The sequence below is a fragment of the Elgaria multicarinata genome, chromosome 1 (assembly GCF_023053635.1).
Source record: "Elgaria multicarinata webbii isolate HBS135686 ecotype San Diego chromosome 1, rElgMul1.1.pri, whole genome shotgun sequence".
Lineage (NCBI taxonomy): Eukaryota > Metazoa > Chordata > Lepidosauria > Squamata > Anguidae > Elgaria > Elgaria multicarinata.
Window position 1 is genome coordinate 14,957,020 of NC_086171.1, and position 27,426 is coordinate 14,984,445.

At 38.8% G+C, this 27,426-nt stretch overlaps 1 protein-coding gene across 1 annotated transcript in view; it reads right to left on the reverse strand.

The window, feature by feature from the left end:
* The window catches only part of AGMO (alkylglycerol monooxygenase), a 148,908-nt gene that overhangs the window by 59,567 nt on the left and 61,915 nt on the right, over positions 1-27,426 (reverse strand). Inside the window, exons 6-12 of the mRNA XM_063123615.1 lie at positions 15,927-15,993; positions 15,606-15,671; positions 15,439-15,518; positions 13,637-13,771; positions 12,652-12,768; positions 5,142-5,224; positions 29-134 (exon numbers count right to left, since the gene is read on the reverse strand). Of these exons, the coding sequence (XP_062979685.1) occupies positions 29-134; positions 5,142-5,224; positions 12,652-12,768; positions 13,637-13,771; positions 15,439-15,518; positions 15,606-15,671; positions 15,927-15,993 (654 nt within the window). The remainder of the gene's footprint in view (positions 1-28; positions 135-5,141; positions 5,225-12,651; positions 12,769-13,636; positions 13,772-15,438; positions 15,519-15,605; positions 15,672-15,926; positions 15,994-27,426) is intronic.

A 27,426-nucleotide genomic window follows, 5' to 3' on the forward strand; every position in this document is an offset into this window, starting at 1 on the left:
TACTCTATGCTAAATAAAGTCATCTTACCTCATACGTCATCGACAGAAGTGCAATATAGGTTTTGAGATAACCAAGTTTATGGAGAGCCAGAAAAGCACAGCAACGGGCAGATTCCAAAGCAGCAGCTTCAGGTCTAAAAATAATTAAATCAACAGAAATTAATGTCTGTTTTCTGTTAATCAGCTCAGCTTATCCTCGCAGTAAGGAAGAATCACAATTACATCCCTAAAACATCCTTTTTTTAATGAATCAGTTGTGCACTTTGTTTGGCTGCAGTGTTCATGATCCAAACACTTCGTAGTCCCTGAGGTACAAAATGTTTAATTGTTTATAGGTTGTATCCATACTAACACAAAGGTTTGACCACTTGTGAAACTCTGCAGTCATCCGTGGAGAAATACTTTGATTCTACCCTTGCAAGCAGTCACGTAAGCCGATGTGCAAATGCTTCCTTATGACCATTACACTATTTATTTATTTATTTATTTATTACATTTTTATACCGCCCAATAGCCAAAGCTCTCTGGGTGGTTCACAAAAATTAAAACCATAATAAAACAACCAACAGGTTAAAAGCACAAATACAAAATACAATATAAAAAGCACAACCAGGATAAAACCACATAGCAAAATTGATATAAGATTAAAATACAGAGTTAAAACAGTAAGATTTAAATTTAAGTTAAAATTAAATGTTAAAATACTGAGAAAATAAAAAGGTCTTCAGCTGGTGACAAAAGGAGTACAGTGTAGGTGCCAGGTGGACCTCTCTGGGGAGCTCATTCCACAACTGGGGTGCCACAGCGGGGAAAGCCCTCCTTCTAGTAGCCACCTGCCTCACTTCCTTTGGCAGGGGCTCCCGGAGAAGGGCCCCTGTAGATGATCTTAAGGTCCGGGCAGGTACATATGGGAGGAGGCGTTCCTTCAAATAACCTGGCCCCAAATCGTTTAGGGCTTTAAATGTCAATACCAGCACTTTGAATCGGGCCCGGACCTGGACTGGCAGCCAATGAAGTTGTAAAAGGACTGGCGTAATGTGATCTCGCTGGCCAGTCCCTGTTAGTAAACGGGCTGCCCTGTTTTGTACCAGCTGAAGCTTCCGGACCATTTTCAAAGGCAGCCCCACGTATAACACATTGCAGTAATCCAAACAAGAGGTTATCAGAGCATGGATAACTGTAGCTAGGCTATCTCTGTCCAGATAAGGGCGTAGTTGGTATATCAACCTAAGCTGATAAAACGTGCTCTTTGCCACTGAGTTCACCTGTGCCTCAAGTGACAGTTCTGGATCCAAGAACACCCCCAAACTATGGACCCGATCCTTTAGGGAGAGTGCAACCCTTGGCATCTGGCATGGAGAGGCATGCTGTCTCTGAATATAAAGAGCATCCCCTGATTTTTAGAGAATGGCAACATTAGCACTGTGTTCCCTTTGGGTATGATCCAATTTGCTTCAAAGTTGGCATGCATAAGGTCCTACGTGGAAGCTATCATGGTGCCCAGTTACATGTGTGTATCTTGAAAAATGACAGTGATGAATGCATTTTTGTAAACCAGGGGAATGGTTGAGGGTTAAATCTTTAATAATTCCCTAAAAATTAGGGGATGATCCAATTTACTTCAAAGTCAGCATGCATAAGGTCCTATGTAGAAGCTATCATGGTGCCCAGTTACATGTGTGTATCTTGAAAAATGACAGTGATGAATGCATTTTTGTAAACCAGGGGAATGGTTGAGGGTTAAATCTTTAATAATTCCCTAAAAATCAGGGGATGATCCAATTTGCTTCAAAATTGGCATGACTAAGGATCTATTTAGAAGCTATCACGGTACCCAGTTACATGTGTGTATCTTGAAAAATAAAAAAGTTATAGGCGTTTTTATTTTCCAATGCAAGTCTATGCTGTCCATCACCACTGAGAAACCTCCGTTTTCCCCTCCTGCTTTTACCCATTAAATAAAAATTCATAGCAACTCAACCGTTGAACAGATTTTTTTGTAAATCTCCACAAATGACCCCAATAAGCCATCTCTAAGCTCAGTTATTTTCAGGTTTCTATCTTTAAAAACAAATAAGTTACATGTGGTTTTTTGGCCAAATGCAAGTCAATGGGGGAAAAAACACAGTTTGACCCAAAATAGCATCCGGAGCTCCAGATCGATCTGGACCGATCCGGACCTCCCCGACCTGATTCAGATCTCGATTTAGGTGGTCCGGATCAGCCCAATCCGCTCCAGATCTGAGGATCCAGAACGGAGCGGAGCACAGCCCTAATAAAAGTACGCTTACTAGAAGAATGCCCATTGTATGCAGAGCTGAGGAAGCAATATCTTGAGCCCTTAATAGTTGGGTTCAAGGATAACTCCTCTGTAAGCATAACTCTATCACTATGGGCTGGTATAGATCATTATACATCATATAATGCCAAGTTTGTCAAACCGGCTCTGAAGAAATGGAAGTCAGTGGCTGCCATAAAATAGGGTGACCATATTTGGGAAACCAAAAAAGAGGACACCTAGTGTGTATGTGGGGAAGCAGCTTTCTGAGACCTGCAGAAAGTACATTATTCCCCCGCCACCTTAAAGAACCCGATTGGAGTGGAGGAGGGGAAAGGATTTCATTCTGCACCACCACCACCCACTCCAATTGGGGCCTTTTCTATAATGTCCACGAATGACCCACTTTCCCCTTTAAGACCTCAATTGGAGCTCGGGGTGGGGGAATGATGTGCCTCAAGAAAGCATGTCATTCCCTCCTGCCATACTAATGGCAGCCTTAAAGGGGAAGGTGTGTCATTCCAGGACATTATTGAAAATTACAGAAAATCCCCCCTGACACTATGGAAAGAACAAAAACCAGGACAAATCCGGGGAAATCCTGACAGTTGGTCACCCTACCATAAAAGACTAAACTTGTCAATATAATATAACATGTTAGCAAATACTGTTCAGGATTACCGAATGTTTTAACTTGCTCTTATTAGCCACTTTATTAACACTTTGTATTTTGGTATTTCCTCTGGCTAAGAGGAGTATTTTATTATGTTTCTGTATGTGTATGGCCTGGTTGGCTAATAAGCAATATGTTGTTGTTGTTGTAAAAGTAAATCTACAAAGAAGCAAGAACAGCTGCCACTCGCCCTCCCTTGCCAAAGCCTTGAGAGTTCAGTATCGGGGGTGGGGTGGGGGAGGGAAATCTGTTAATGAAATGATGATCTCCCTGCTTTGTCTCCCACACTAGTCCCATGCTCTACACTCAGGCCACCAGGATTCCATAACAACATGAAGACAGCACACGAGTGTAAATCTCTACGTCCCATTTTGGGAGAGATCAACAGTGAAATTCACATGGGATTTTCTCATTGTGCAGAAAGCTCCCTACTCTTTATCAGTTGTCCTGTTTTACTTCAAGATTGATCAGCACTGGGCCACTAATTTTGCTATGATAGGGAATTATTCCTACAAATGAGGTTACTATGAAAGCTACAAATTAAATATGACTATTTACAAAAGAGTAGCATCTAAACAAGAACCTCCAAAGAATCCCTAAGTGGCCAATATGCTGTGACATTAAATATTAAGTGGTTTATTGTGGCATGATATTTTGTAGGAAACTGCCCTACTTCAAGTGCACCTCAGGGCACAATCTAGCAGGTAGTCTCTGGAATTATGGAATTAACTGAAGTTAACATGTTATTAGCAAGAAAGAAATTGATTGATGATTTGAGGCTGTGGACAACTATTGAGCTTTTTGAAGAAATTAGGGAACCAAGCCATACTCTGCTTATAATGTGATTAAGCGGTTGCCACGGTGAGCAGACATTTCCCTTGTGTGCTGGTGGCCCTGTTTGGAACGCTCTAGAGGTCTGCCAGATTTCTTCATTGTTGGTTTTAAGCATCTTTTAAAGACCTTTTTGTTCCAACCAGCAGTGATTTTAAATCTTCGGCTTTTTAAAGTTTTTATTTGCTGCTTTGAAACTTTATTAGATTCATATGCTGTTTGGTATGTATTGTAATTTTTTTTTATGCTTTCAATTATGTACACTGCTTTATATGATTCGAACAACAATGACAATTGTTAATGTCAGATACATCTAAGCCCCATCCTGAAACCTATAAACCCTAAACATGCTCTATTCCACAGGTGTGCAGAAGATAGATCGAGATCTACTGGTAGGTCTTTGAGTAATTTACAGTAGATCAGCAAGAGTTTTTGAGACCCAATTGTTTAGCTATAGCAACAATATTAAAAACATAAATTAGGTTGCTGAAATCTTGAGGAAAGACTAAGAGTGGATTTTTGTTTGAAGAGACTGTTGAGCTCAGTTCTGGTATTGAAAACAAACCTCTGGACAGAACGTGCTCTTAATTCTAAGGGTAAGTTCACTCCCTGAGCCACTATTTTCTCTATAGCTCTGATTGGCAGACCTCCTCATTCTAGTAAAAAAGAAAAAAGTAGATTCTGCAATCCTGCAATCTGCCTGTTTCTGCTTTACATCCTTACACAGCCTGTTGGCCCCAAAACATTCAGAGCCAAAGAAAAATTAACTCCTTTGCCAGTTCCAGAGGAAGGAAAAAAGAAAGCACACGGCAATTCCTTAGCAACTAACAGTCATCCCCATCAACTAGATGGAACCAGAATGTGGCAATACCAGTAGCACTGAAGATTAGCTGGCAACGTGAATGTTCTTCTGAAGAGCATGTAATTTGGAATGCTTATTTTAACCACAATCTTAGTGCTATTATACAGTTCTAAGCAATGGGTTTCGTATGTCCGTTGCATATAACATAATATTTTATCCACATCATGATTTGGTGCTGGCTACAAACATGGATGGTAAGCACTATGTTTTTTAGAATCCTAAACTTCCATCATTTATCATATTTTTTTCCACTCCCATGACACTTGTGTGATAGCACTACGGTCCTCAAGATGTCTCATCCATTAGCATCAGTGCCATTTTACAAGGTGGGTGAAGAAGACAGCTTTTCTGAAAAGTGTCTCTGTGTTTAATTTGCACAGTATCATTTTGGCATTTCTCCCCTGCGTGATTTCAATATTGTAAGAGATAATTTTGGCAGTCAAGATGCTTTATTTGTTACAGAAAAGAATACAGAAAATAAATGCTCAATTACCTACCTTTGCTCCATAAGGAAACCAATGGAGGTCAGTGTCAGGATAATGTAGCCAATTCTCACGAGAAGAGTTACCTGTGATAACGTCTGTTAAACCAACAAGCAGACAAATTACTCATTTAGGTTAACTCTCTGGAGGGATATTGTGTTCTAAACTTGCCAGTGAGGCAGCCTGAACTTTCACTCTCAATTATATTACTTCGTTACTGTCTGCTTTTAGAGTAGTTTGATACTTTGAACTTTACAACTAAAAATCCACTGCAGATTCTCCATTCCCTCTTAATGTCATTATGTTTCAAGGCTCAAGGTTACAAAAATTGGATATTTTCCCCCAAATCATTCTTCACACAATGTTAGTCTTGAAAATCATTCTCTCACTCTTATTATGGTTTCCTCTCCTGACATTATTTGAACCCTTGATGACCTGAACCAAAAGGAGTAGACCTGTTTTCCAAATAAATATCATATCACGTATCTGCTCTTCCCCCCCCCCACACACACCCGTAGTAGCATTACATTTTTGCATTTTCCAGTTTCAGTTCTCTAGAGAGAAGTGGCAACAGAAAACATTATCCTGTTAAAAGAAAAAGAAATTAAAATATGGAAAAGAAAAGAAGTCAAGCAGTTTGATAATTTATCGCAGTCTTAACATGATCTCACATTTACCCTTTTCCGTCTTAGCAATTCAATATATTAACCTAGAATCAGTGGAGCACTTGGAGTACTGAACATACATATTGGATTCCAGATGAACATTAAGTTAAGAATATTCATTTAAAGTCTGAAACAAGGACTCTGGACTTGAATTCTCAACAGAGATTAAGCATATGGGGTAAAATGACAGGATTGCTTCTTGACTTACTGCCCTCATGTATACCTAGGGGCATATTTTTCAGCTTCCCTGGGTAGGGTAGGCCCAGCAGTAATAGCGTTTAAGAGCAACTTTCTGCCAGCAAAAGAATTTTATTGGAGATACATCAAGGAGGTGAATGCAGACAGACGCTACCAAAAAAAAAAAAAACACTTTTCAAAATCGAATGACCTGATGCTCTGTAATAGCACTGCACAACGCATCACTCCAAGAGTTACATTACATGTTGATCAGCTAAGATTAATAGATTAATTACAGAAAAGCGTCCCCCTGATTTTAACCCATTTTGTTAACACTCTTCTCTCCTATACTCCATAGGAAGGAAGGAAGGAAGGAAGGAAGGAAGGAAGGAAGGAAGGAAGGAAGGGGATGAATATTATACAAGACCATTCAATATGACCCCCCTGGCAATCAAAATGATGATATCACAAGCTTCTACCGCATTGTCTAAGAGTGGAATGCAGCTCCCCTTTTATTATTATTATTATTATTTATTTATATAGCACCATCGATGTACATGGTGCTGCACAGACCACACAGTAAATAGCAAGACCCTGCCGCATAGGCTTACAATCTAATAAAGTTGTAGTAAACAATAAGGAGGGAAAGAGAATGCAAACAGGCACAGGGAAGTGTAAACAGGCACTGGGTAGGGTGAAGCTAACAGCATAGAGTCAGAACAAACTCAAAGTTTAAAAGCTATAGGGAAAAGAAAAGTTGGTGATTGAGTTGGTAGTTCTCAAGTGTTCTGGAAGAGCGTTCCAGGCATGAGGGGCAGCAGAGGAAAAAGGACGAAGCTGAGTAAGGGAAGTGGAGGTGCTTGGGCAGGCGAGAAGCATGGCATCAGAAGAGCGAAGAGCACGAGCGGGGCAATAGTGTGAGATGAGAGAGGAGAGATAGGCAGGAGCTAGACCGTGAAAAGCTAAGCCAATCCCAAGGGTGGGAGGGCCCTCTGGAATACCACCAGATGTGGCATAGACAGGCAGCACAGAAAATCACCCACCCACCCCAATATTTTTTTTATTGTAGAGTTGCAAGGGGGCTATAAGGCCATTGAGTCCAACCCCCTGCTCAAATTAGGGATTTCTACTTGTGCAAGAGCACTTTGGGAAACCTGCCACCAGAAAACATGTCTTCTTTCTTCTTCAGCCACCTGTAAAGTTAGGGCCATAAAGATAAAAGCTAATAAAAACAATTATTTTTGAGAATATTGTTAAAGGAGGAAAAGTACTGGATAACTCTTTTGTTACAATATGTAGCGGTATTCCACACAGAAGTGTAATTGATTTAATCTTTTCTTTTCTTTTTTTAAAGCTGCAGCTCTAGCAAAAACTGTGGCAGAAGAGCCCTGCACTGCTCAACTTCCTAGTGGAGTCTGTGAGCTGTAATTTCTAGTGAACCACATAGAGCTTGAGAACAGATCAAATTGCATGAAGTTGTGTTTGGAGTTTTTTGAGCTTAGTATAATCTATCCTGAAAGAACACCACAGCCTAGACCAGTTGCCTTTCCGATGTTTTGGAGTGCAATTCTCATAATTCCTCACCATGGTGGCAGGGGCTGATGAGAGTTGTAGTAGTCCCAGACATCTGGAGGTTGCCTACCCCTGGCCTAGGTAGTGTCCACTTCTCCTCAAAGGCATCTGTGGGAAGGATGCAGTTGGCCAGGATCCTCAAATTTAATAGCAGTGTGAACTCTTTTTGTCTGGGTTTAGAGAACTCATCAAACCACAAGTTCGAGGCCATTTTGACTGAGTTTTGTTTTACTGAAGAGCTGGAAACCACCCCCACAGTTCTTTTAACCAAAATTTTTAACTCCTAATAAACTAAGGAAACAGATTCACTTCCCTTAACCACCACCAACCACAACAAAACACAACCTACCTATTTTACAAGCCAACACACACATATCTCCCCAGCACTAATGATCAAACCATAGATTTACTTCCCTACTTGTGATAAACAGATGCAAAAGGACGATCTTTAATGTAATAGAACTTTTTATTAGTTTTACTCCATTTTTGCCATTAGGCAAGCTTCCCAATATTGAGTGGATAATGAGTAAAACAAAAAATGTTCAGTTAGATTTCAACTTATACCTGTTTCCCTAACAGCAAACATGGTTTGGGTAAGACGTTTAGCTTATTTTGGGAGGGGGGGGCAATACTGACTGCATTTTTTTTAGTGCATTGCAATGCTATTTTATCATTCCTTAATGCTTATAGTGCTTTATATGTGGTTTTCATTGCTATAAGCCACCTTGGGCTGTCTATAAGCAGCAAAAGCCCCGCGGTTATTGTAGATAAGGCACCGTATCCATTAGACGACACAAGTGTACCTTCACAGCCACTGTGGGGCTTCCCTGCAATGCTGCGATTTGAAAAAACTTTTACAAATGGAGTGACGTCAACACGACACTTCCGCTGTGTGACATTGCTCAGAGGGCAATCCTGGATCAACCCGGGGGCAGTGCCTGGTGGAAGGTGACCAGCGGTTGGTCGTCTTCCACCAGGAAGAGGGCAGGGGGCAGCTCCAGGACCTGGACAGTCACCAAGCAACCCTGCACTCCCTCCTCAGCATTGGGTATGCTGCCCCAGGAAAGGGGAAGCACAGGTTTGAAGCAGGAGGCACCACCAACCTGGTGCCGTGAAGACAGTCCCCTTGAAATCCTTTCAGGTGAAAGGACAGGGAAAACAGGGAGAAGAAATTAAATAGAAAAGTTATCAATTTGTTTAAAAGATAGAATGAAAGAACATCATGTTAAAAAAAAATGATTAATTCGATTCTTGTCTTGCCTCTTTCTTCCCTATGACTTATATGAGTTTCTTCGGGTAAGAGCGATGAGTTAGGTGATAGCTGAGGAATGTGTAAGAACTGGCTCTTGATGTCAGTGTATTCTGATTCTAGCCAACTAATTCCAGAGCCAAAATCAATACCTCCTTACCTAAAACTGCAGTCCCATGGCTAGTAAAGTGTACCTAACTCTCATTTCACTGAATAAGTGTTATTCTGATGCTATTGTAGTCCTGAGAGAAAAACCTACAGCATTAGTAGTGCAGAAGAATAGCAACCAATTTTGCACTTTTTTCAGTTAAGCACCAAATTTACATCATTTGCAGACTAACACACATTTATCATATTTAGATATGAAGGCATGTGGTATAACTCATCTGTGCGCATGCACAGCCAATTAAATACTGATTGTGTTTGAGCATGGTACAGCACACAGCAACTCATATAACAATTATATGCTTTTTCATCAAAGCACCACATTTACAGGATTTGTGGACTAATGCATACTTATGATTTTCAGATATTGGGGCATATGAGATTGCACATATGTGTGCACGATCATCTGAGTAAACATATTGATACAATGCAGAGCTGGAGACCAGAACATTCTTCTCATCCAGGCACAAAGACACAGAGAGACATCCTAGAAAGATCCAGAAGTGGAAGATCCTTGATTAGAACGGGTCTGGGGGCAAAATCATATCCCCCTGGCCTCCTTGACTTGCTATGACATGTTTTCCTGTGGCTGCATGAAAGGATCACAAAAGTGCAGCAAGTCCAAAAAGGATAACCTGCCATGTGCTGTTCTGGGCAACATGCACCCACTTGATTCTTATGAATCCATGCAGTTTTATATGTAGCTAACGTAGATGTTATTTCAAATTTTTGTGCACATTTACATGTGTATTAAGTCAAATTCCTAAAAATTACCATTATATGACTGTTCTAAGCTATTCTGGTATTTTAATGGTTTTATGAATTTGGTCATACTGTCTTGTTTGATGCTCTGTGTTGTACCTTGGGATATCGGAGAATCCATCATGGGTAAAATTAGTCAAGCTTTCAGCAGCTTGGCCCCCTGGGCTAGCTTGCGCATTTTTGGAGGTTTTTTTTTATATAATAATAATAATAATAATAATAATAATAATAATAATAATAATAATAATATATTTATTACCCGCCTCTCCCTCTGGATTGAGGCAGGGAACAACACTAAATAAAATATAATACATAAAATTAGTTAAAAGAGCATATAAAACCAATACAATATTAAAGTAACAATCACAACATCTTAATCACCATTTATGCAAAATGTGGCCATAATATGCTTAATTTGCATAAATTGTAGATGCAATTTGCACAAAATTAAGTATATTATGGTTGCAAATTAAGCAAATGGTGACTGCAATTTGCATAAATGGAGATTTTAAAAATATTTGAGGAAGTTTCCAGATTTTGAGGAAAACACCCATGGCTCGGTTCACCAATGCAAACAGAGCCAAGGGGTCAAGGGAAATCTGATGAACCCCCAAAGGGCCAGAACCAAAATGTTCAAATAGAAACATTATTTCAATCAGCTGTGCATACGCAAACATGCCCCAATACCTGGAAATGATCACTCTATATTAGCCCATTTCAGTCTAAGCAGGGAAAAGCTCTTATTTCCTATCAGCAGCTGATCCTTGGAAGAGGGGATGGGGCCAGGAGAAGGAGCGAGGAATCCCTATGGACCTTATCAGGTATGTGGTTCCCATCCATAGACTAAAGGCTAGGTGAAGCTGAAATAACCCAGAGGCTTCTAGTTCACAGATAAGTAATAGAAATGGCAGATTGATCTAATTGTTATGCATAGAAATCCAGACATATGTATTAAATAGACAGGTAACATGCTTTCTAGTTACAATTCTTATGCTATATAAGATACACTCTACTGTTGTTCTGTTTGTTTGTTTTTATTCCACACTGATATTTGAAATGTATGAACTGCAAAGTGGACCTTGGCAGGTAAAGCACTGATTTTCTAGGTGATGATCCCAAAAGAACAAAAAAAGAAAAGAAAAGGTAAGCATATTAGATCACTAATCTAAACGTTACATATTAAATGTCAGGTTTGCAAGCTATGGCAGAAAAGGAACGTGACTGCTATACTTTAGTGTCAATGCAATAGCCCTCTTTCCAATTCAAACATTATATACGTGAAACACAAACAAATAAAATAAATGAGAATTTATATACTGCAGTATTTGTTTAAATAGAAAAGTCTCTGGAACCACAGCAGGATCTTTAGTTACGAGTTAGCCACCACAACTTTTTAAATGTAGTTATTGGCAACCAAACAAAAAAATAATATTTCTATTGTACTCTTACTTGACTGGTTTATGTTTTTATATTTCATGGACCTGTTCAGATGATCCGCTAAGCTACGATTAAGCATTTTGATCTAAACATTATGGCTTAGTGTGTCATGTGAACCATCCTTAACTATGGTGGATACTTTGGCCATTTGCTGCAAAAGGGTTAGCATGTTGTCTGAACAGGCCCATGAGTTTAGCTCTCTTTTGTTAACTGCCCAGTGACTTTCAGGTATTGGCAGTATAGAAATGTAATAAAATATTTGCATACCTAAAAAATACATAAACTTTGGTCTTATCAAGTGATATTTGGTACTGCATCAGGCAAACAAGCTGGTGGAATAGAAATGAGTTTACAAAACAGTAAAATTGGCCAGACTGAATGTTACAGTATAGCAGAAAGGAGGTAGAAGTGGATCTGAAGTGAAACTGAACTGACAAGCTGTTGCTGCTCCAGTCTCTTACAGCAAAGACATGTACCACTAATATATTTTGAGTTGGATCCAAGTCCTAATGAAATTCTAAACCTGTTAGTGAAGTCTCATCTAACCAAATGCTGTCTTGTCCAAACATTTTCTTTCAATGTTTCTTATCTCTTTCAAGGAAAGCATTCCATGAGGATCTTAACGTGCAGAAAGAACCCTTTTGTGCTTATTTGTATGAGACCAAGATAGAGTGAGTGACTATACTAAGTTGAGAATTATAAAATTCTGCACTGCCTCAAGTGCATGGAGTGGAACATATGTCTAAAAATGAGGAAAACAGTTGTGTCTATTTCATGGATCAATGCCACATTTGTGACATAGCCAAGTAAAAAGGTTCCAGTTGTGTCTATGGGCATTTCATAATTCAATGTAGTGGAAAATTGATATTGATGTTATACGCCAAGTTATATTATTCACATACATGCTTTCTTCTTACGATAGTTCCTTCTGGATTTTTAGAGTGCTCCTGGAACACAGCCTTCCATCTAGCTCTACTTTCTGTGTCATTCCTGGGATCTGGATTCTGAAATGTGGACTTTTATACAGTCTTTCCATTCTCTTGTAATATTAGCCTTTGAACAATTATTCCCTTTCTTTGTGGAGCTCATTAGCTCCACATTATGCAATTTGCAATTTGAATTTATAATGGCGAAATACACAATGACTCTCTTATGGGGTGCTGTGATGAAAGTAAATTTTAGAAAAATAGTACTGAAGTCCTTATACTTACTTACTCAACTATTCTAAGAGTGGAGATGTTAACCCTGGTTAAGGAATGAGCAAAAGACTAAACCAGAAGATGAAAAAAATGCAGGAGTGACTAACCAGTAAAAGTAAGAATTCTCTTGCCGTTATGTCCACGTCTTGCCCTCAAATAGTTTTGTGTAAAAATAACTAGAGCATCCTACAGCTTTGTGAATCAAATTTTAACAGCAACAGACATTATTTGCTTTACATATGTGACTTTTTTTAAGCAACGCAAAGCAGCAGTTCCAAGGAAGGATGAATTTTACTTACAGATTTGGAAGCGAACAAATCAATATAAAATCCCAGCATTAAACCAAAATGAATTACAGCATAGACAGAAAGGTAGTTCGGCAATTTGTGGTTGAAGGGGACTTCATTTCCAGTGATCTACATTTAATAAAACAGATAAGAGAATTTATCTTATCACCAATTTATTTTTCTCCCATTTTTATTTCCAGTAGTAAAAATGCATTATTTGTCATAAACATTCTACTGATGGTTTCTTTTAAACAGAAGTTTCACTGACACCTTTCATCTATGTAACTGATTTCCTTTAAGTTGGTGCAATATCTGCATACATACACCATTACATTTCACTCCCCACACCGTTCTCTCTCTCTTTGTTAACATGATGTTTCATTTCCATGGAATAAATACACATTTCAAGCTTCTATACAACAGATGGTGCATTGCCTCCCCACAACTTGGGACCTGGACCAGATCTACACCCAGCAGGATATCACACTTAGAAAGTGGTTTGAAAACAGTATATGGGGTGTGCCCTGGGCTCCCAATAGCTGTTAATACCATTACAGTATTGTAGTGTAGATCCTGCCTTAGTAGATCTGGAAACACATACGGAGCCCTAACTCTTAAAAATCACTTGGAGAACACACATGAAATGATATAATCCCATATCTTAATTCTGTCTTCTCCACAGTTTTTGTACAATTTGTTATTTAGGTAACAAAGACATACCTGTAAATAAACCCCACTGGAAGCAATAGAGCTTAATTTAAAGTCAATGTGTTTAAGCCTAAAATGCCAATAGTTAGGACTGCCAAGATGTACAGAACTGAATTGTGTTACTAACCCAATTAGATTTATGGATTCATTCTACGAATCTTTACTCAGAAATACATCCCACTGAGATGGAGCTTGCTTTTAGGTAAGCATGTGTAGGATCGAATCTTTATAGAAACAGAACTTTTAAGACTAAGAAATTACATTAAATTGAAAGCCATATTATACACACCTCTGGAATGTCCTCAAGAAGGCCAAGTCTTGGCTTGCCTGGCCCCCACCCTGGCCCTTTGAAAATGACAGAAAGCTTATTGCAGAATCCAGGTGTATCCCAAAATGTTTTCCATACATAGGTTAAATGATGAAACTAGAAAGAAGGAAGTGATCGCATTGTTAACATTCAAATGCTCATTAAAAATACAATTAGCAAAAAATAGGTTTTCAAAACAAAGTTTTTGAAAACATTGTTATAGAGAAGTAGGATCTTAAATGACAGTTTGAAGTTGGCTTGTTCCCTTAACCACGGTTAACATTAACAAGCTTGTTTGGGTCTGGACATAATGAGAAAATATGGTTAGTTGAAACCAGAAATGAGAGTTTCCAGTCCTCTCCTTGCAGCCATGCCAGAAGACGAGAGGGGAGAGACAGCATGCAAATCTTGAGGCATGTGCATGTAATACTAAGCCATAGTTTAGCATTTTGTGTGAAAGAAGCCATTGCATAACCAAAAACCAAAGGTATTTCAAACAGATACAATTTAAAAAGAGAAAAGAAAATAGCAGTGAGAACGTGGGGAGTGGTTTTCTATGTATAAAGACTGATGCTCATTTCAAATAGGACATGAAAAGGGATTATGAGAAAATAAATTCAACATTTCAGAAGTTACATTTTGGCCCTGTTCAGAAGACACCTTAAACCACAGCTGTAAACCCAGTGAATATGACAAAAAGCATTCTCAGCATGGTTAAAGCCAAGGTTTAAGGTGTCTTCTGAATGGGGCCTTTGTTTTAATAGGAACTAGTTTTATCTCTAATGAGGACCAGCACCAAACATTTGGTGCTTAAGGAAAGGATAAATGCTGCTTTTCCCCTACTGCCTGATTCCACGTACAAAATCTGACCAGACTGGCAGCTGAATCAATACTGGCGAAAGGAAAGCGTCTTCCATTGCACCTGAGGACAGTCAAGTAGTTTAATGGGCACAGAGTGAGTCACATGGCAAACATGGCTCTATCCATTCTGCACCTGTTGTTGAAGGTTGTCACCTCACTGCCTAATAGTAGATCCTGCCCTGTCTTTAATCTATGCAAAACCAAATAAATTTAAATGAACAGCCCACTGTGGTGGGAGAACATTTACCTTGTGAAATCAGGGTCAGTTAAAAAGAGTTATATCAGAGCCAAGCTGTTGGCCTTGGTCATAGGAGAGTCCTATCAACAATCAATGTTTAAATATGTTCTTAGATTGTTGATATAATCAAGGTGATTTAGTGCTTTCTGCATCTGCCCAAAGATAGCCGTGCACAAATTCTCCTTTGTGTGCAGCATTCTACAATGATTATGATGGCCTCTTAGTTACTGTGCATTTTATCCTTGTTCACCATGAGTAAGATTCTGTTTAATACACTGATATTAGCAATAACTTCAATCACCACCGAAATGTGTTCACAGCGTTTTCAACATAGTGCTGCAGATTGCTTATGGGGTAATTTTCAGAAGATTGGCAGGTTAAATTACACTGATGACATGAAAAGTTTGTCTATGATCACGGCTTTGATACTACACTTCATTGAAAGGAACATTATGTAACTCCATACAAGGGTACTTTGTTCTAAAGAGAAAACAAACAATACTTGAGAGTCAACAATATTTTTTTAGAGACCAACTAAAATTAGATTAATTATTATCTTTGGAAGTGAACCAAAGACAAGCAACTGAAAACAACAAAAGCAATAGTCAACACAGTGAAATTTAATCCGCCATAGCAATGTTTATATTAATACATACAAATATCTTAGCAGACCAGAAAGTACTACCTGGATTTTGAAAGGTTCAAAGGTGTTTATTGGGTGTGTTAGGCCATATATAACTTTATCTTTTTCTGCAACAAATGTCCCTGTAGAGAAGAGGGGAAAAAATAACGTTGAGAATAAAATCACTGTTTGTAACATTAATTTTTGGGAAATCAATTACCTACACTTACCAAACATTCTGTCCCAAATAATCAGTGTGCCTCCATAATTTTTATCAATGCAATATGGATTTCTGCCTATGAGGAAAAAGTTTGAAACAAATGTTGAAACTTGGTTCAAATAACACATCCACGTTGGTCACATTTGAGTCCCACTGAAATCAAAGTGAAAAGTTAGACATAACTAAAGTCCTTTTGATTCCAACAGGAACAACATAGGACAACCTTAGTCTGGATCCAGCCCACTATGACTTTTATAAACAATTCTTTATATAGATACATTAAATAATATCAAAGACTAAATGCTACAAACATAGATATAGTATTGCCTACCATGATGAACTCTGTGATGACTGGGAGTGTTGAGAACAAACTCCAGTGGGCCAAGATTGTTAATCACCTTTGAGAAAACAAGTAATGATCTTGTTAATGATTATGGAGTTGGGCTAAATGAAAGCAAGAGGAAAACAGCAGATGATACGATAGGAGAAAGTTAAAGAGAAGAAATACAGTTTAAACAACAACAGCTTATCCTGAACAAACATTTTATAAGCAAAGATGGAAAGATGCAATAATGTATATAGTATTAATTCAAGAAAAACTTGATTTATGTAAGATATGCTATTGTCTTTGTAATATAGTTTTAACCCAACTGAGATTTTATCTGCTTCCAATGTTTGCTTCCAAGTCCAGATCTAAAACTCAGGGTAGTGTCTTCTACAAGCCACTTGAAGGAGAACTCCCTCTCTTAGGTCTTGTTCAGAAACCGCAAAATACATCACATGAGGCCAGATAAGCAAATAAAAACTCTCATTTATAGACTGACAAACATTTATTTATTACATCTGCATAGCACTTCACATCTAGACAGATTCCAGAGTGGTGAACAATAAAAATACAAAATAGGATAAAAGAGTAAAATATCATGTTAAAATAATTGCTATTTTTAAAAAGAAGCAAAATTCTGATAAAAATGTGGCTGGTCAATGAAGGAAGTCTTCCTGAAATAAAGGCTTCCTGAAATTTAAAGTAAGGGAGCAATCAGAGGATACAATAAAACAGTAAAGCAAACCTACAAGCTATTCGCTTAGCTAGCTTGTGCTTCTGCAACTTGTGTTGCAGACTAAACCTCAGGGAGGTCCAAGGCACATTCCCCTCCTTCTTCAGGGACTGATCTCTGGTTCGTTGCAATACAGACCCCACAGGCCTGCCTCTCCCTGGTCTGTTGACAAATCTCCTTTATAAGGTTTAGTTGGCCAAGGACAACAAGCTATTCACATACCCTACTCATACCCCTGCTCCTCATTAGCAAAAACAGCAGACAATCCAAAGACTATTCTTGGCCCCAAACTCATGGGATAGAATCTCTTAAAGGGAAAGAGTTGAATAGCAGGCATCAAGCACAACTTCATGCCACAATCTTATTACTATTTCATATTTCCCCCCACCCTTTCTCCAAGGAGCTCAGCATATGTAATGTCCTCCTACTACTTCATCCTCACAACAACCCTTTGACGTAGGTTAGGCTGAGGGATAATGACTGTCTCAAGGTCATCCAGTAGGCTTCACAGCAGTCTGGGGATTTGAACTTGTCTCTCCCTGGTCCTAGTCCAATTCTCTAATTTCCGTACCACTTTCCAACATTCGTTCAGCTTCAGTTCATGTTGAGCGCCAACCATGCTGCAACTCCCAAACTAAACAGCAAGAAATGCATCCAAAAAGGGCTGGCTCCTTGCAAATGAGCAAATTTGTTAAAAGGAAAGAATGGAATTCTATCAGGCAGCCATTCGTGAGTGGCACCTATTAATCTCAAAACAATGCTTTAATGCAGTTGAAGAAAATGTATTTTACATATTATTCTTGACTTCCCCACCCCAAATAAAGAGGTGCTAAATAATTTCTGAGTATGTTTTCTTCAGTGTGTAGGGCAGCTGTGTGGTTCGAACTTGAAAAGGTTTATGAACTGACTAATTTTCCCTGAGGAATCTTAGTTGTGGCCACATGTTATATCTGTCTTACTAATAATCTTATTTGTATAGGACACATTTGTATAAGATGATCCCTAAAGAGTCTGGCAATAGTGGATAGAAAGTATTTATTTTATTCTCATTATTCAAAAGCCAAAGACAACACAAGTATTCATATCTGAATTTCCACAAACTGCCAGCAAATTTTATCTTCAAGCCCAAAACGCCACCTAAGAGTGAGAAAAAGTTCATATTTCAAGGCAGCTCAGCTTCCATCATCTATCAAGTAAAAGAGTCCTACTGCTTTAAGCAATGTGAAATGCAATGGCTAAATTAATTTAGGTTGTAATCCTATCTCCACTTATGTGGGAGCAAGCCTCACTGAAATCAACGGGGCTTGCTTCTGAGTAAACATGTACAGGCGTGCACTGTTAATAAAGTAAAGAAGGGCTCTCCTTGAACCATAGCCCAAAGCCTGAAAAATCGGTGGTTTATCGAAAAGACCACACCTAACTCTGACATCAGAGGTGGTCATACTTGCTGATGATCAATTAATCACGGGCATTTGATTAGCAGCATTTCAGTTTGTTTTTAAAATAAATATTGAAATCGTTTTGTAAAAATATATCATATTTAAGTTCCCTACATGAAGAGTACTACGGACCGAATTAAACGTTTTGGCTTAGTTTAGAAGTGGGCTAGAATTGAATATTTTGATCAAACTAAAAGCGCTTTAAGATATCTTTTTTCTCACCCCTGCTAACAACATTGCTTACAGTATTAATCCTTTGAAGGGTTTCATATTATGCTCTGGCCCTAATCCAGACATGCTTGGCATAGCAGTGGGCTGTGGTTCACCAGTGAACAGAATTCTGATGCTGTCAGCCTTGACCACCTGCTGGAGGGGGGGGGGAGGCAGAACTGGAAGCAGGCCCACCCAAACAGGTGATTGATATTGTTAGAACTGATGGTGCTGGCCATGGGTTTCGCAGTGCTTCCTCACACCCTTGGGTGCTAGATATGTGTTTTTCTTCCTGCACAGCACTTTTTCGCATGTGCAGGATAGCATCCATGGGAAACAATTGTGCTCAGGAGTTTGTTTACATGCACAGGTCTCCTATTGCAGTACTGAGGCCATGATGGGCACAGCACTCCTTTGGTATTCCAGGAACAGTCTACAAATAAAAATTTCGTGCAAAACCATATGATACTAAAATGGTAAAACAATGATGAGAAACTTACAAATCACATGTATTCTTACAACTATTGCTACAAAAAAGGTCTTCATAGGACTTCCGAAATATGTATCATTACCCATAAATACTTACAGTTGTGTGAAAAAGAAAGTACACCCTCTTGGAATTGTATGATTTTACATATCAGGACATAATAACAATCATCTGTTCCTTAGCAGGTCTAAAAATTGGGTAAATACAACCTCAGATGAACAACAACACATGACATATTACACCGTGTCATGATTCATTTAACAGAAATAAAGCCAAAATGGAGAAGCCATGTGTGAAAAAGTAAGTACACCCTTACTGCTTCCATAAGAATTAAGATGCTAAGTAGCAGACAGGTGCTGCTAATCAAATGCCCGTGATTAATTGATCATCAGCAAGTATGACCACCTCTATAAAAGCCAAAGTTTTTTTCAGTTTGCTGGCCTGGAGCATCCAGGTGTGTGTTAACACAATGCCAAGGCGGAAAGACATCAGCAATGATCTTAGAGAAGCAATGCTGCTGCCCATCAATCTCGGAAGGGTTATAAGACCATTTCCAAACAATTTAAAGTCCATCATTCTACAGTGAGAAAGATGATTCAAAAGTGGAAAACGTTCAAGACTGTTGCCAATCTTCCCAGGAGAGGATGTCCCAGCAAAATCACCCCAAGGGCAGACCGTGCAATGCTCAGAGAAATTACAAAAACCCAAGAGTTACATCTCAGACTCTATAGGCGTCAGTGAGCATGTTAAATGTTAAAGTTCATGACAGTACAATTAGAAAAAGACTGAACAAGTATGGTTTGTTTGGAAGGGTTGCCAGGAGAAAGCCTCTTCTCTCTAAAAAGAATGTGGCAGCACGGCTTAGGTTTGCAAAGTTGCATCTGAACAAACCACAAGACTTCTGGAACAATGTCCTTTGGACAGACAAGACCAAAGTGGAGATGTTTGGCCATAATGCACAGGGCCACGTTTGGTGAAAACCAAACACAGCTTATCAGCACAAACACCTCATACCAACTGTCAAGCACGGTGGTGGAGGAGTGATGATTTGGGCTTGTTTTGCAGCCACAGGACCTGGAAACCTTGCAGTCATTGAGTCGAGCATGAACTCCTCTGCATACCAAAGTATTCTAGAGTCAAATGTGAGGCCATCTGTCTGACAGCTAAAGCTTGGCCGAAATTGGGTCATGCAACAGGACAATGATCCCAAGCACACCAGCAAATCTACAACAGAATGGCTGAAAAAGAAAAGAATCAAGGTGTTGCAATGGCCCAGTCAAAGTCCAGACCTCAACCCAATTGAAATGCTGTGGTGAGACCTTAAGAGTGCTGTGCATAAACAAATGCCCTCAAACCTCAATGAACTGAAGCAACATTGTAAAGAAGAGTGGGCCAAAATTCCTCCACAATGATGTGAGAGACCGATAAAGTCATACAGAAAACGATTACTTCAAGTTATTGCTGCTAAAGGTGGTTCTACAAGCTATTGAATCATAAGGCCTACTTATTTTTTCACACATGGCTTCTCCATTTTGGCTTTATTTCTGTTAAATAAATCATGACACGGTGTAATATGTCATGTGTTGTTGTTCATCTGAGGTTGTATTTACCTAATTTTTAGACCTGCTAAGGAACAGATGATTGTTACTATGTCCTGATATGTAAAATCATACAATTCCAAGAGGGTGTATTTTCTTTTTCACACGACTGTATAATACCAATGTAAGTCTGTCTTAAGCAATTAGGTACAAAGGGAGATACATCATATAAGTGGGAGGTTCACAAAAGCCCTATCTCATAACCAGAAATATGAAATCTATGTTTTAAAAAAGTTGCTTCCTTTGCAGCAGGAAAGCAAACTTAGTGGGAAGAAGGGAACTTGTATGGCATTTCTCTAAGAGCATGAATGCACCTCTGTTTGTAGTTTCAGTTTGTCTATACCAACAGTAATCTTTATTGTTTGGTACCTGTAGCCTTTGAAAGTCATTCTTGTTTAAATAATGAGAAAAGTTCGTGAATGTGGATTGAAGTTTCCAAGGGAAGCTTTACATCTTGTGTAACAACAACAAATGACCAGCAATTAAATAAGTTACTCATTAATGGGGGTGGAGAATAAGGCTTTATCAATGTAAATCTAAGTAAAACCAGGGGATCTTCCAGATGTTAACATTAATTGTGTGGCAGTCTCTGCAGCACATTTCCTGTTCCATTTGGGGGTTATCTACATTTGGGGGCTTTTACTCTGGCTCTACTGTTTCCCCAAGACAATCGTGGCATATGATGAACACCCTTCTCCATAGCGAGCACGGCTTTTCATGCTTTACAAACTGCGTTATTGCAAACTCATTTTGTGACAGATTTTCCCTTTGCAGCAACTTGAGTGTGGTTTCAGTGTCACCCAAACTGCCTTCTGTGCAGGCTGGGGAGGGAGTTCCAATTGTGTCATTAAAAAGGGAAAGTTGTGTCATTAAAGGATGGAGTGCAGCTATGTAGGAGAGTAGCGAGCAAGGGGGGGGGGAAGCCTGTTGTTCCCAAGCTTCACTCTTACAAACAACTGCAGCAACAAAGGTGAGTATTGATATCAACTGTCCATTGCCCTCAAAGGAGCCTTTTTCTTCTTGAAGTAGCTCTTCATCAGCACACAAGGAAAGGGGCGGGGGGGGGGGGAGCCTCTATTCATTCATTGCCCTGTACCTACACAGTGATGACATTCATTTCTACTCATGCAACTCTGCCCACCCATCCCTGAACTAATGCAGTTTCAGGTAATGTTTGTCCCATGTAAGCATGTGTGCTTTTGTAAATATACACCACTTTACTGGCTACCATTTCCCTCTGGGAGGAGCTAACCTGATTTCATGAGAAATCCGGATTTCCATTGAATCCCCTCAAAATCCATCTCCATGTAGATTTGGCACAGGATAACATCAGAAACCAATGGGCCGCATAGGAGTTCATGTTGCATCTCTTATATTGACACCAGTGTAATGCAACTGGGGCTCAATAGTACAGTGAGGCTTCCGTTACCAACTTATACATATAGTAAAAGACCCAAACTAATATTGATGCCATTCATAAACATATAGATGCTCTATCTGAGATATACATTGCAGCTTTTTTAAAATCTAAGTTTTGATTCTCCATGGTACCTTAAATATGTGTATCAATGTAAATTAAACTTAAATGGAAGTGAAATGCCAGCAGGGTTAGGATCACTGTCCATTTTGTTCAGTTGCATTGAGCCCTTCAGAACTAGTTTGTTCCCTCATATTATTGTAAATATTATATACTTCGCCCAAGTCAAGGTGATAAAAAAACGCCTTATAGAATATGAATCCATATTTGAGACCATCTGGTGAGGAAACATAAAAATAAAAGCATGATTTGCTTTCTCTACTAAAGCTGTTGTATTAATTCAAGAGAACCCACCCATGTATTTATACAGATGGAACTGGTGGCCATATTTGCCATGTGAATTCTCTACAGGGAACCTGGGGAAAGGCAGAACCCCTAGGATATGGACTCGTCTGCCTGCTTTCACACTTTGAAATTTTCGGCAAACCCTGATTTATTCACCGCCAACTGTTTTCCTATCTGATTAGGCAGTTTTCTACTCCAGTAAGCATGTAATATGGAGGTAGCCAAATTTCCACATTGAGGAGTGAAACAATAATATTTTTGGTTTGGAAGTAAAACAAGCTAAAGGAACCAGCCTGTTGGGATCATAAAGGGATTCATGGGGATCTGAATTTCTGATATGACTGTACTTTAGGAATGAAGAGGTGAAAGCCTAGTTTTAATGGATAGTCAGGGGTAGAAACTGTTTATACAATAAATACAAGGGTATTAAGAAACGTGTTTATAATAAATTATCTTGAAGGCAGAATGTTGTCATTCAGGCATGTTTTTTCTTCTTTCTGAACCAGGACCTGAATGAACTTAGCATTTAATGTAAATATTTCACCTCTAATTTTCAATAAAAGGTCCTGCGTCTCAAGCCCAAGGCTTTCCTTCAGACAAGCAATAGGCAAAACTGATCATTATAAATAATCCAAATTTAAAGCTTGCATTAATCCATGTGGTGAAAAAATATGCCACTCTAAAGAATGTACATATAGCACAATGCTATGTATGTCTATTCAGAAGTAAGCACTGTGGAATTCAATGGGACCTATTCCCAGGTGAGTGTGTATAGCATTGCAGTCATAATCAGAAGTTTTATTTAAAATCAGTGGCATTCCTAAGGAAACACCATTGAATATCTTTTTACTCTACTGAACAGTAGACATATGAAAGCTGTATGTCACGGTGGGGAATGTGTGGCCTTCCAGATGTTGTTGGACCACAACTCCCATCACTGTTACCAGCACAGCCATAGTGAGAAATGATGGGAGTTCCAATCCAGCAACGTACCTGAGAGAACACCTTCTCCCTTACCTAACTGCGCAGTCACTGATGTCATCTGAGGGCATGTTCCTGGTGGTACCATATGGACCTATAGTCCGACTGAAGTCAACCAGGACAAGAGCCTTGAGTGTGGAAGCTCCCTTCCTATGGAATTCCCTGCCGTTGGAGGTCAGGCAGGCGCCAACATTGTATTGTTTTCGGTGCCTCAGGAAAATGAGCAGTATATAAATACTGTAAATAAATAAATAAATAAATAAAATATCTGAAGGGCCACATGTTCTCCACCCCTGTGGTATATATTTATAGAGAAAAAGTATCAGTTGACATGCCACATAGTTAATTTCCTAGTACACCCTTTCCCCAAAATGTATTATATTAAAATATAGGTGATAATGTAAAGAATGGATCCACTGAATATAACAAACACTAAAGCAAAATGCAGCACATACTACATGTGCAAAACTATTCATACGTCGCTTCAAATACCTGATACATTTCAGAAAGTATTTTCTTTCTTAAGGGAGTGATCTGCATCAGTTTTAATGGATATTTTGTTCATAAAGCATTATATTAGCCAATACATCTATCATTTTTTCTGAGCATACATGTATATTGTTATAATTTTACCCCTGTATTGTATTCTGAAGTGTTTCAGGTTTGCAAAGAAGATAATGAACATGAATAATTCTGCACCAGTGCTCTTATATATTCTGTGTTTGGACCATTTGCATCGTTTCCCCATAGTGAATCAAAATTACCTTTTGAAAAATGCCCTAGGCAGCACCAGCCAAATATGCATGTTGATCAAGATAAGAACATAAGAAGAGCCCTGCTGGATCAGACCAAGGGTCCATCTAGTCCAGCATTTTCACATATTGACCACCAACCAGCTGTTGACCAGGGACTCACAAGCAACAGCACCCTCTCACCCATATTCCCTAGCGACCAGTGTATATAGGCTTACTGCATCTGATACTGAAGGTAGTGCATAGCCATCAGGGCTAGTAGCCATTGACAGCCTTCTCCTTCAGGAATGTATCCAACCCCCTTTTAAAGCCAAACTGGTGGCCATCAACATATCTTGTGGTAGTGAATTCCATAGTTTAGCTATATTCTACTATGGAAGGCAAGAATGGACCTCCTATTCCAGGTAATGGTGGGCATGTTACAAGCCTGCCTGTACCTGGCTAATAACCACCAGCAGAAACAGAACTAAAGGTCTCCATTGAGCCTTATGTACTGTAATCCCCTATTACATCCACCTCTTTTTGGTTTTGTTTTGTTACACTGTTACAGGTAACATTTTCCCTAAGCCTTTTAGGACCTGATCCGGCCCTTAATGATTCTATTTCATAAGCAACCTTCTTGTGTTTCTTATTATATCAGTAATTTAGACAGGAACAACTGAACACCACTTCCTTTAGAAATTTAGTAGCATCATTTATCTAATATATATATATATATATATATATATATATATATATATATATATATTATATGAGAGAATATCATGCAGGGCAGTTATTCATGATTTAATGCTGCAATAGAGGTAGCTCCAAGATGAGAGAGGCATTTTGTAATAGAAGCACACATAATTAAATATAAATATACAATTCACATCTGTCAAGACAGCAACATCTGAACAAAATTACATTTATTTCTGTCACAGTAACACCTGGATCCCTTTCTTTATAAAAAGCAGGACTGTTTTATTTGTCCTAACAGCCCATTGTGATTTTGGTCTTTTATTATAACGAGCAGAGTGGCATAGTATAACATTCAGATTTATAATATTTTCAAAGGTAGGGTTATATTGTACATAAAAGGCCAAGTGTAACTGCACAGCAAGTACACCAAAGCAATATGCACAGGAAATCTGAAAACATAGTTTCTCTAATCAGGATATGAAGATGTGGGTACTTGACTCACAGCACTGTATGCAGCTTCCTCACAGAAGTATGTGGGCTACTTGACTAAAAACATAACTTGAACATATCATGTAATATAAAAAACAAAAAAACAAAAAACAAACCCTAAGTAATTCAGAGCTGGGGTAACACGTAAGCATTTACTCTAGAATGAAATATTTAATATGTGGGCCTGTTAGGAATTATTTGTCACATGCAGCAACCTGAAAAATGATCAGCCCTCAGTGGGCTGATCCCAATCGTCTGGCATACCAAAAGGTTCAGTTGGTTTTCATAGTACTTTCAACAGTCTCAGTCATGTCACCTGAAACCTTATCTTTCAATAGTCCCAGCCCTTCCTCAGGAAATGTCTAGGTCTATCTAGATCTCCTGCCCTGCACTCCTATGCTTGCTTGCTTGCTTGCTTGGAAGTAAGCCCCTCTGAGTTCAATGAGGCTTACTCACAGGTCTCATAGACAACACTGAAATAAGGGAATCTCATTGGTTCAATGCTGCTTAACCACTCCTTCAGGTGGTAATGAAATTGACAGAAACCCAGAATTTCCACCATTAGCTGTAGAATTCATGCTTTTAAAAAAGAGGCGACAACAGCAGCAGCTTTTTCCTTGATAATGGTGTGCTTATAGTAGAACAGAGACTCACCAGTCTGTAAAAAGCAAGAAGCATTTCCAAAGAGTTAATACCACCAATGACTGAAAACATTAGGCCTACATTGCCTTATCCTGGAAAAAACTATCTACAAGTTAAAATTATAGCACTAATTTAACCAGTTTGGGCCTCTGCCATTCCAACCCCTGGATATAAGCAGGATACACCAAGCAGGATACAGTGGTATGAAAGCAGTTTGTGGTATGTGTCAATGGGTCCCATCAGTTGTCAGTGCACTTTCATACGCCTATAAAGCAGTAGTGTGCCTCTTATATACTGCTTTCATAGTGCAATATCCTGCTTGGTGTAGATGAGGCCTCTTTCACTTGACCATGAAAAAGGACCTCAATGAGGGCCATACTGCTAGTCCCATAATACCCAACTGAGGACCAGAAGGTGGCAATGCACCTACAGTCTTGAGTCTCCTTAGCAAGCACCATTTACAGCAAAAGGAATGCTTTAGAGCCCATCCACCACCTCATCCTCATGTGTTTGAGTATTGTTGTGTTCCTCCTCCCTCCCCATTTCTTTTTCCTTTTGCGTTATGTCTTCTAGGTTGTAAGCTTGTGGGCAGTGAGTGCCTTGTTTGTTACTGCTCTTATGTAAGCCATTCTTGGAGACGTTTTGGCTGAAGACTGGGATAAAAATGCTTTAAACCAACAAACAAAGAGAAACCGGTAATGAGGACAAGGCAGTGGCAAAGGAGGCGTGTGAAGACATGCAGGCCCAGTTCAAACAACACAGGACTCAAATCAAAATGGTGCCACATATTTAGAGTGGGAAAAGCTTTACTGGATAAGCTTCCCCCAGTTGAATTCCCACGCCATCTTCCTAGCAATGAGTAGGGATATTCCTTCAGGAATGGCTAATAAGATTCAAGGGGCTGAGGTTTTGCTGCTTCAATCTACTGTGTGTGACATGACATCTTCATCTTGAACACAATAGGGGAGACCTCTAATGTAGCATAACCTGAGAAATAGGTTTGCTCACATTTAAGTATTGAAAAAAACTAGCCAATTCCTCCATGATCCAAAGTTTTATAATATTCTTATATTACATTAATACAGCAGTGTAAAATGACAAACAAAATCATAGTACATGATCAACAATGATATGTGAATATAAAAACAGGTTATTGGTATAAAGTCAAAAGAGGAAATTTGTGTACACCCTTGTATAATAAATGATATTTGAAAGTGTTTACTTGAAAGGTACGAAAAGAACCTGACAACTAATTAGTAATCTATGTAGCAAACACCAATGTCTACATGTAACTTCCATGAGCAGAGAAATGGAGGCCAGCAACAAAATGTGATCATGACTTTCATTTTTAAATGATTCAAGTATAGTGCTACTTCTTTCTTGAAATATCTTTTTCAGATATCAAGTTAGTTTATCTGTACTGCACCAATTTAAATACAATGTATAATGTGAAAATATAGTACTAAAAAGTACATTGTTTTGATTTGCTATCGTTCAAAATATTTTAAAACTAATTGGGACCAACTGGCTTCATTGCTTCTTATAAATATAAGGAATAAAAATGAGCATATGTTTCTCTTTAAAGAAGTCAGAAAAAGACTTTTCTTACACAATAAATCAGCTACTAGTGCATTTCCAAGACACTGTTCCAAGCTAACAACTCAGACATTGC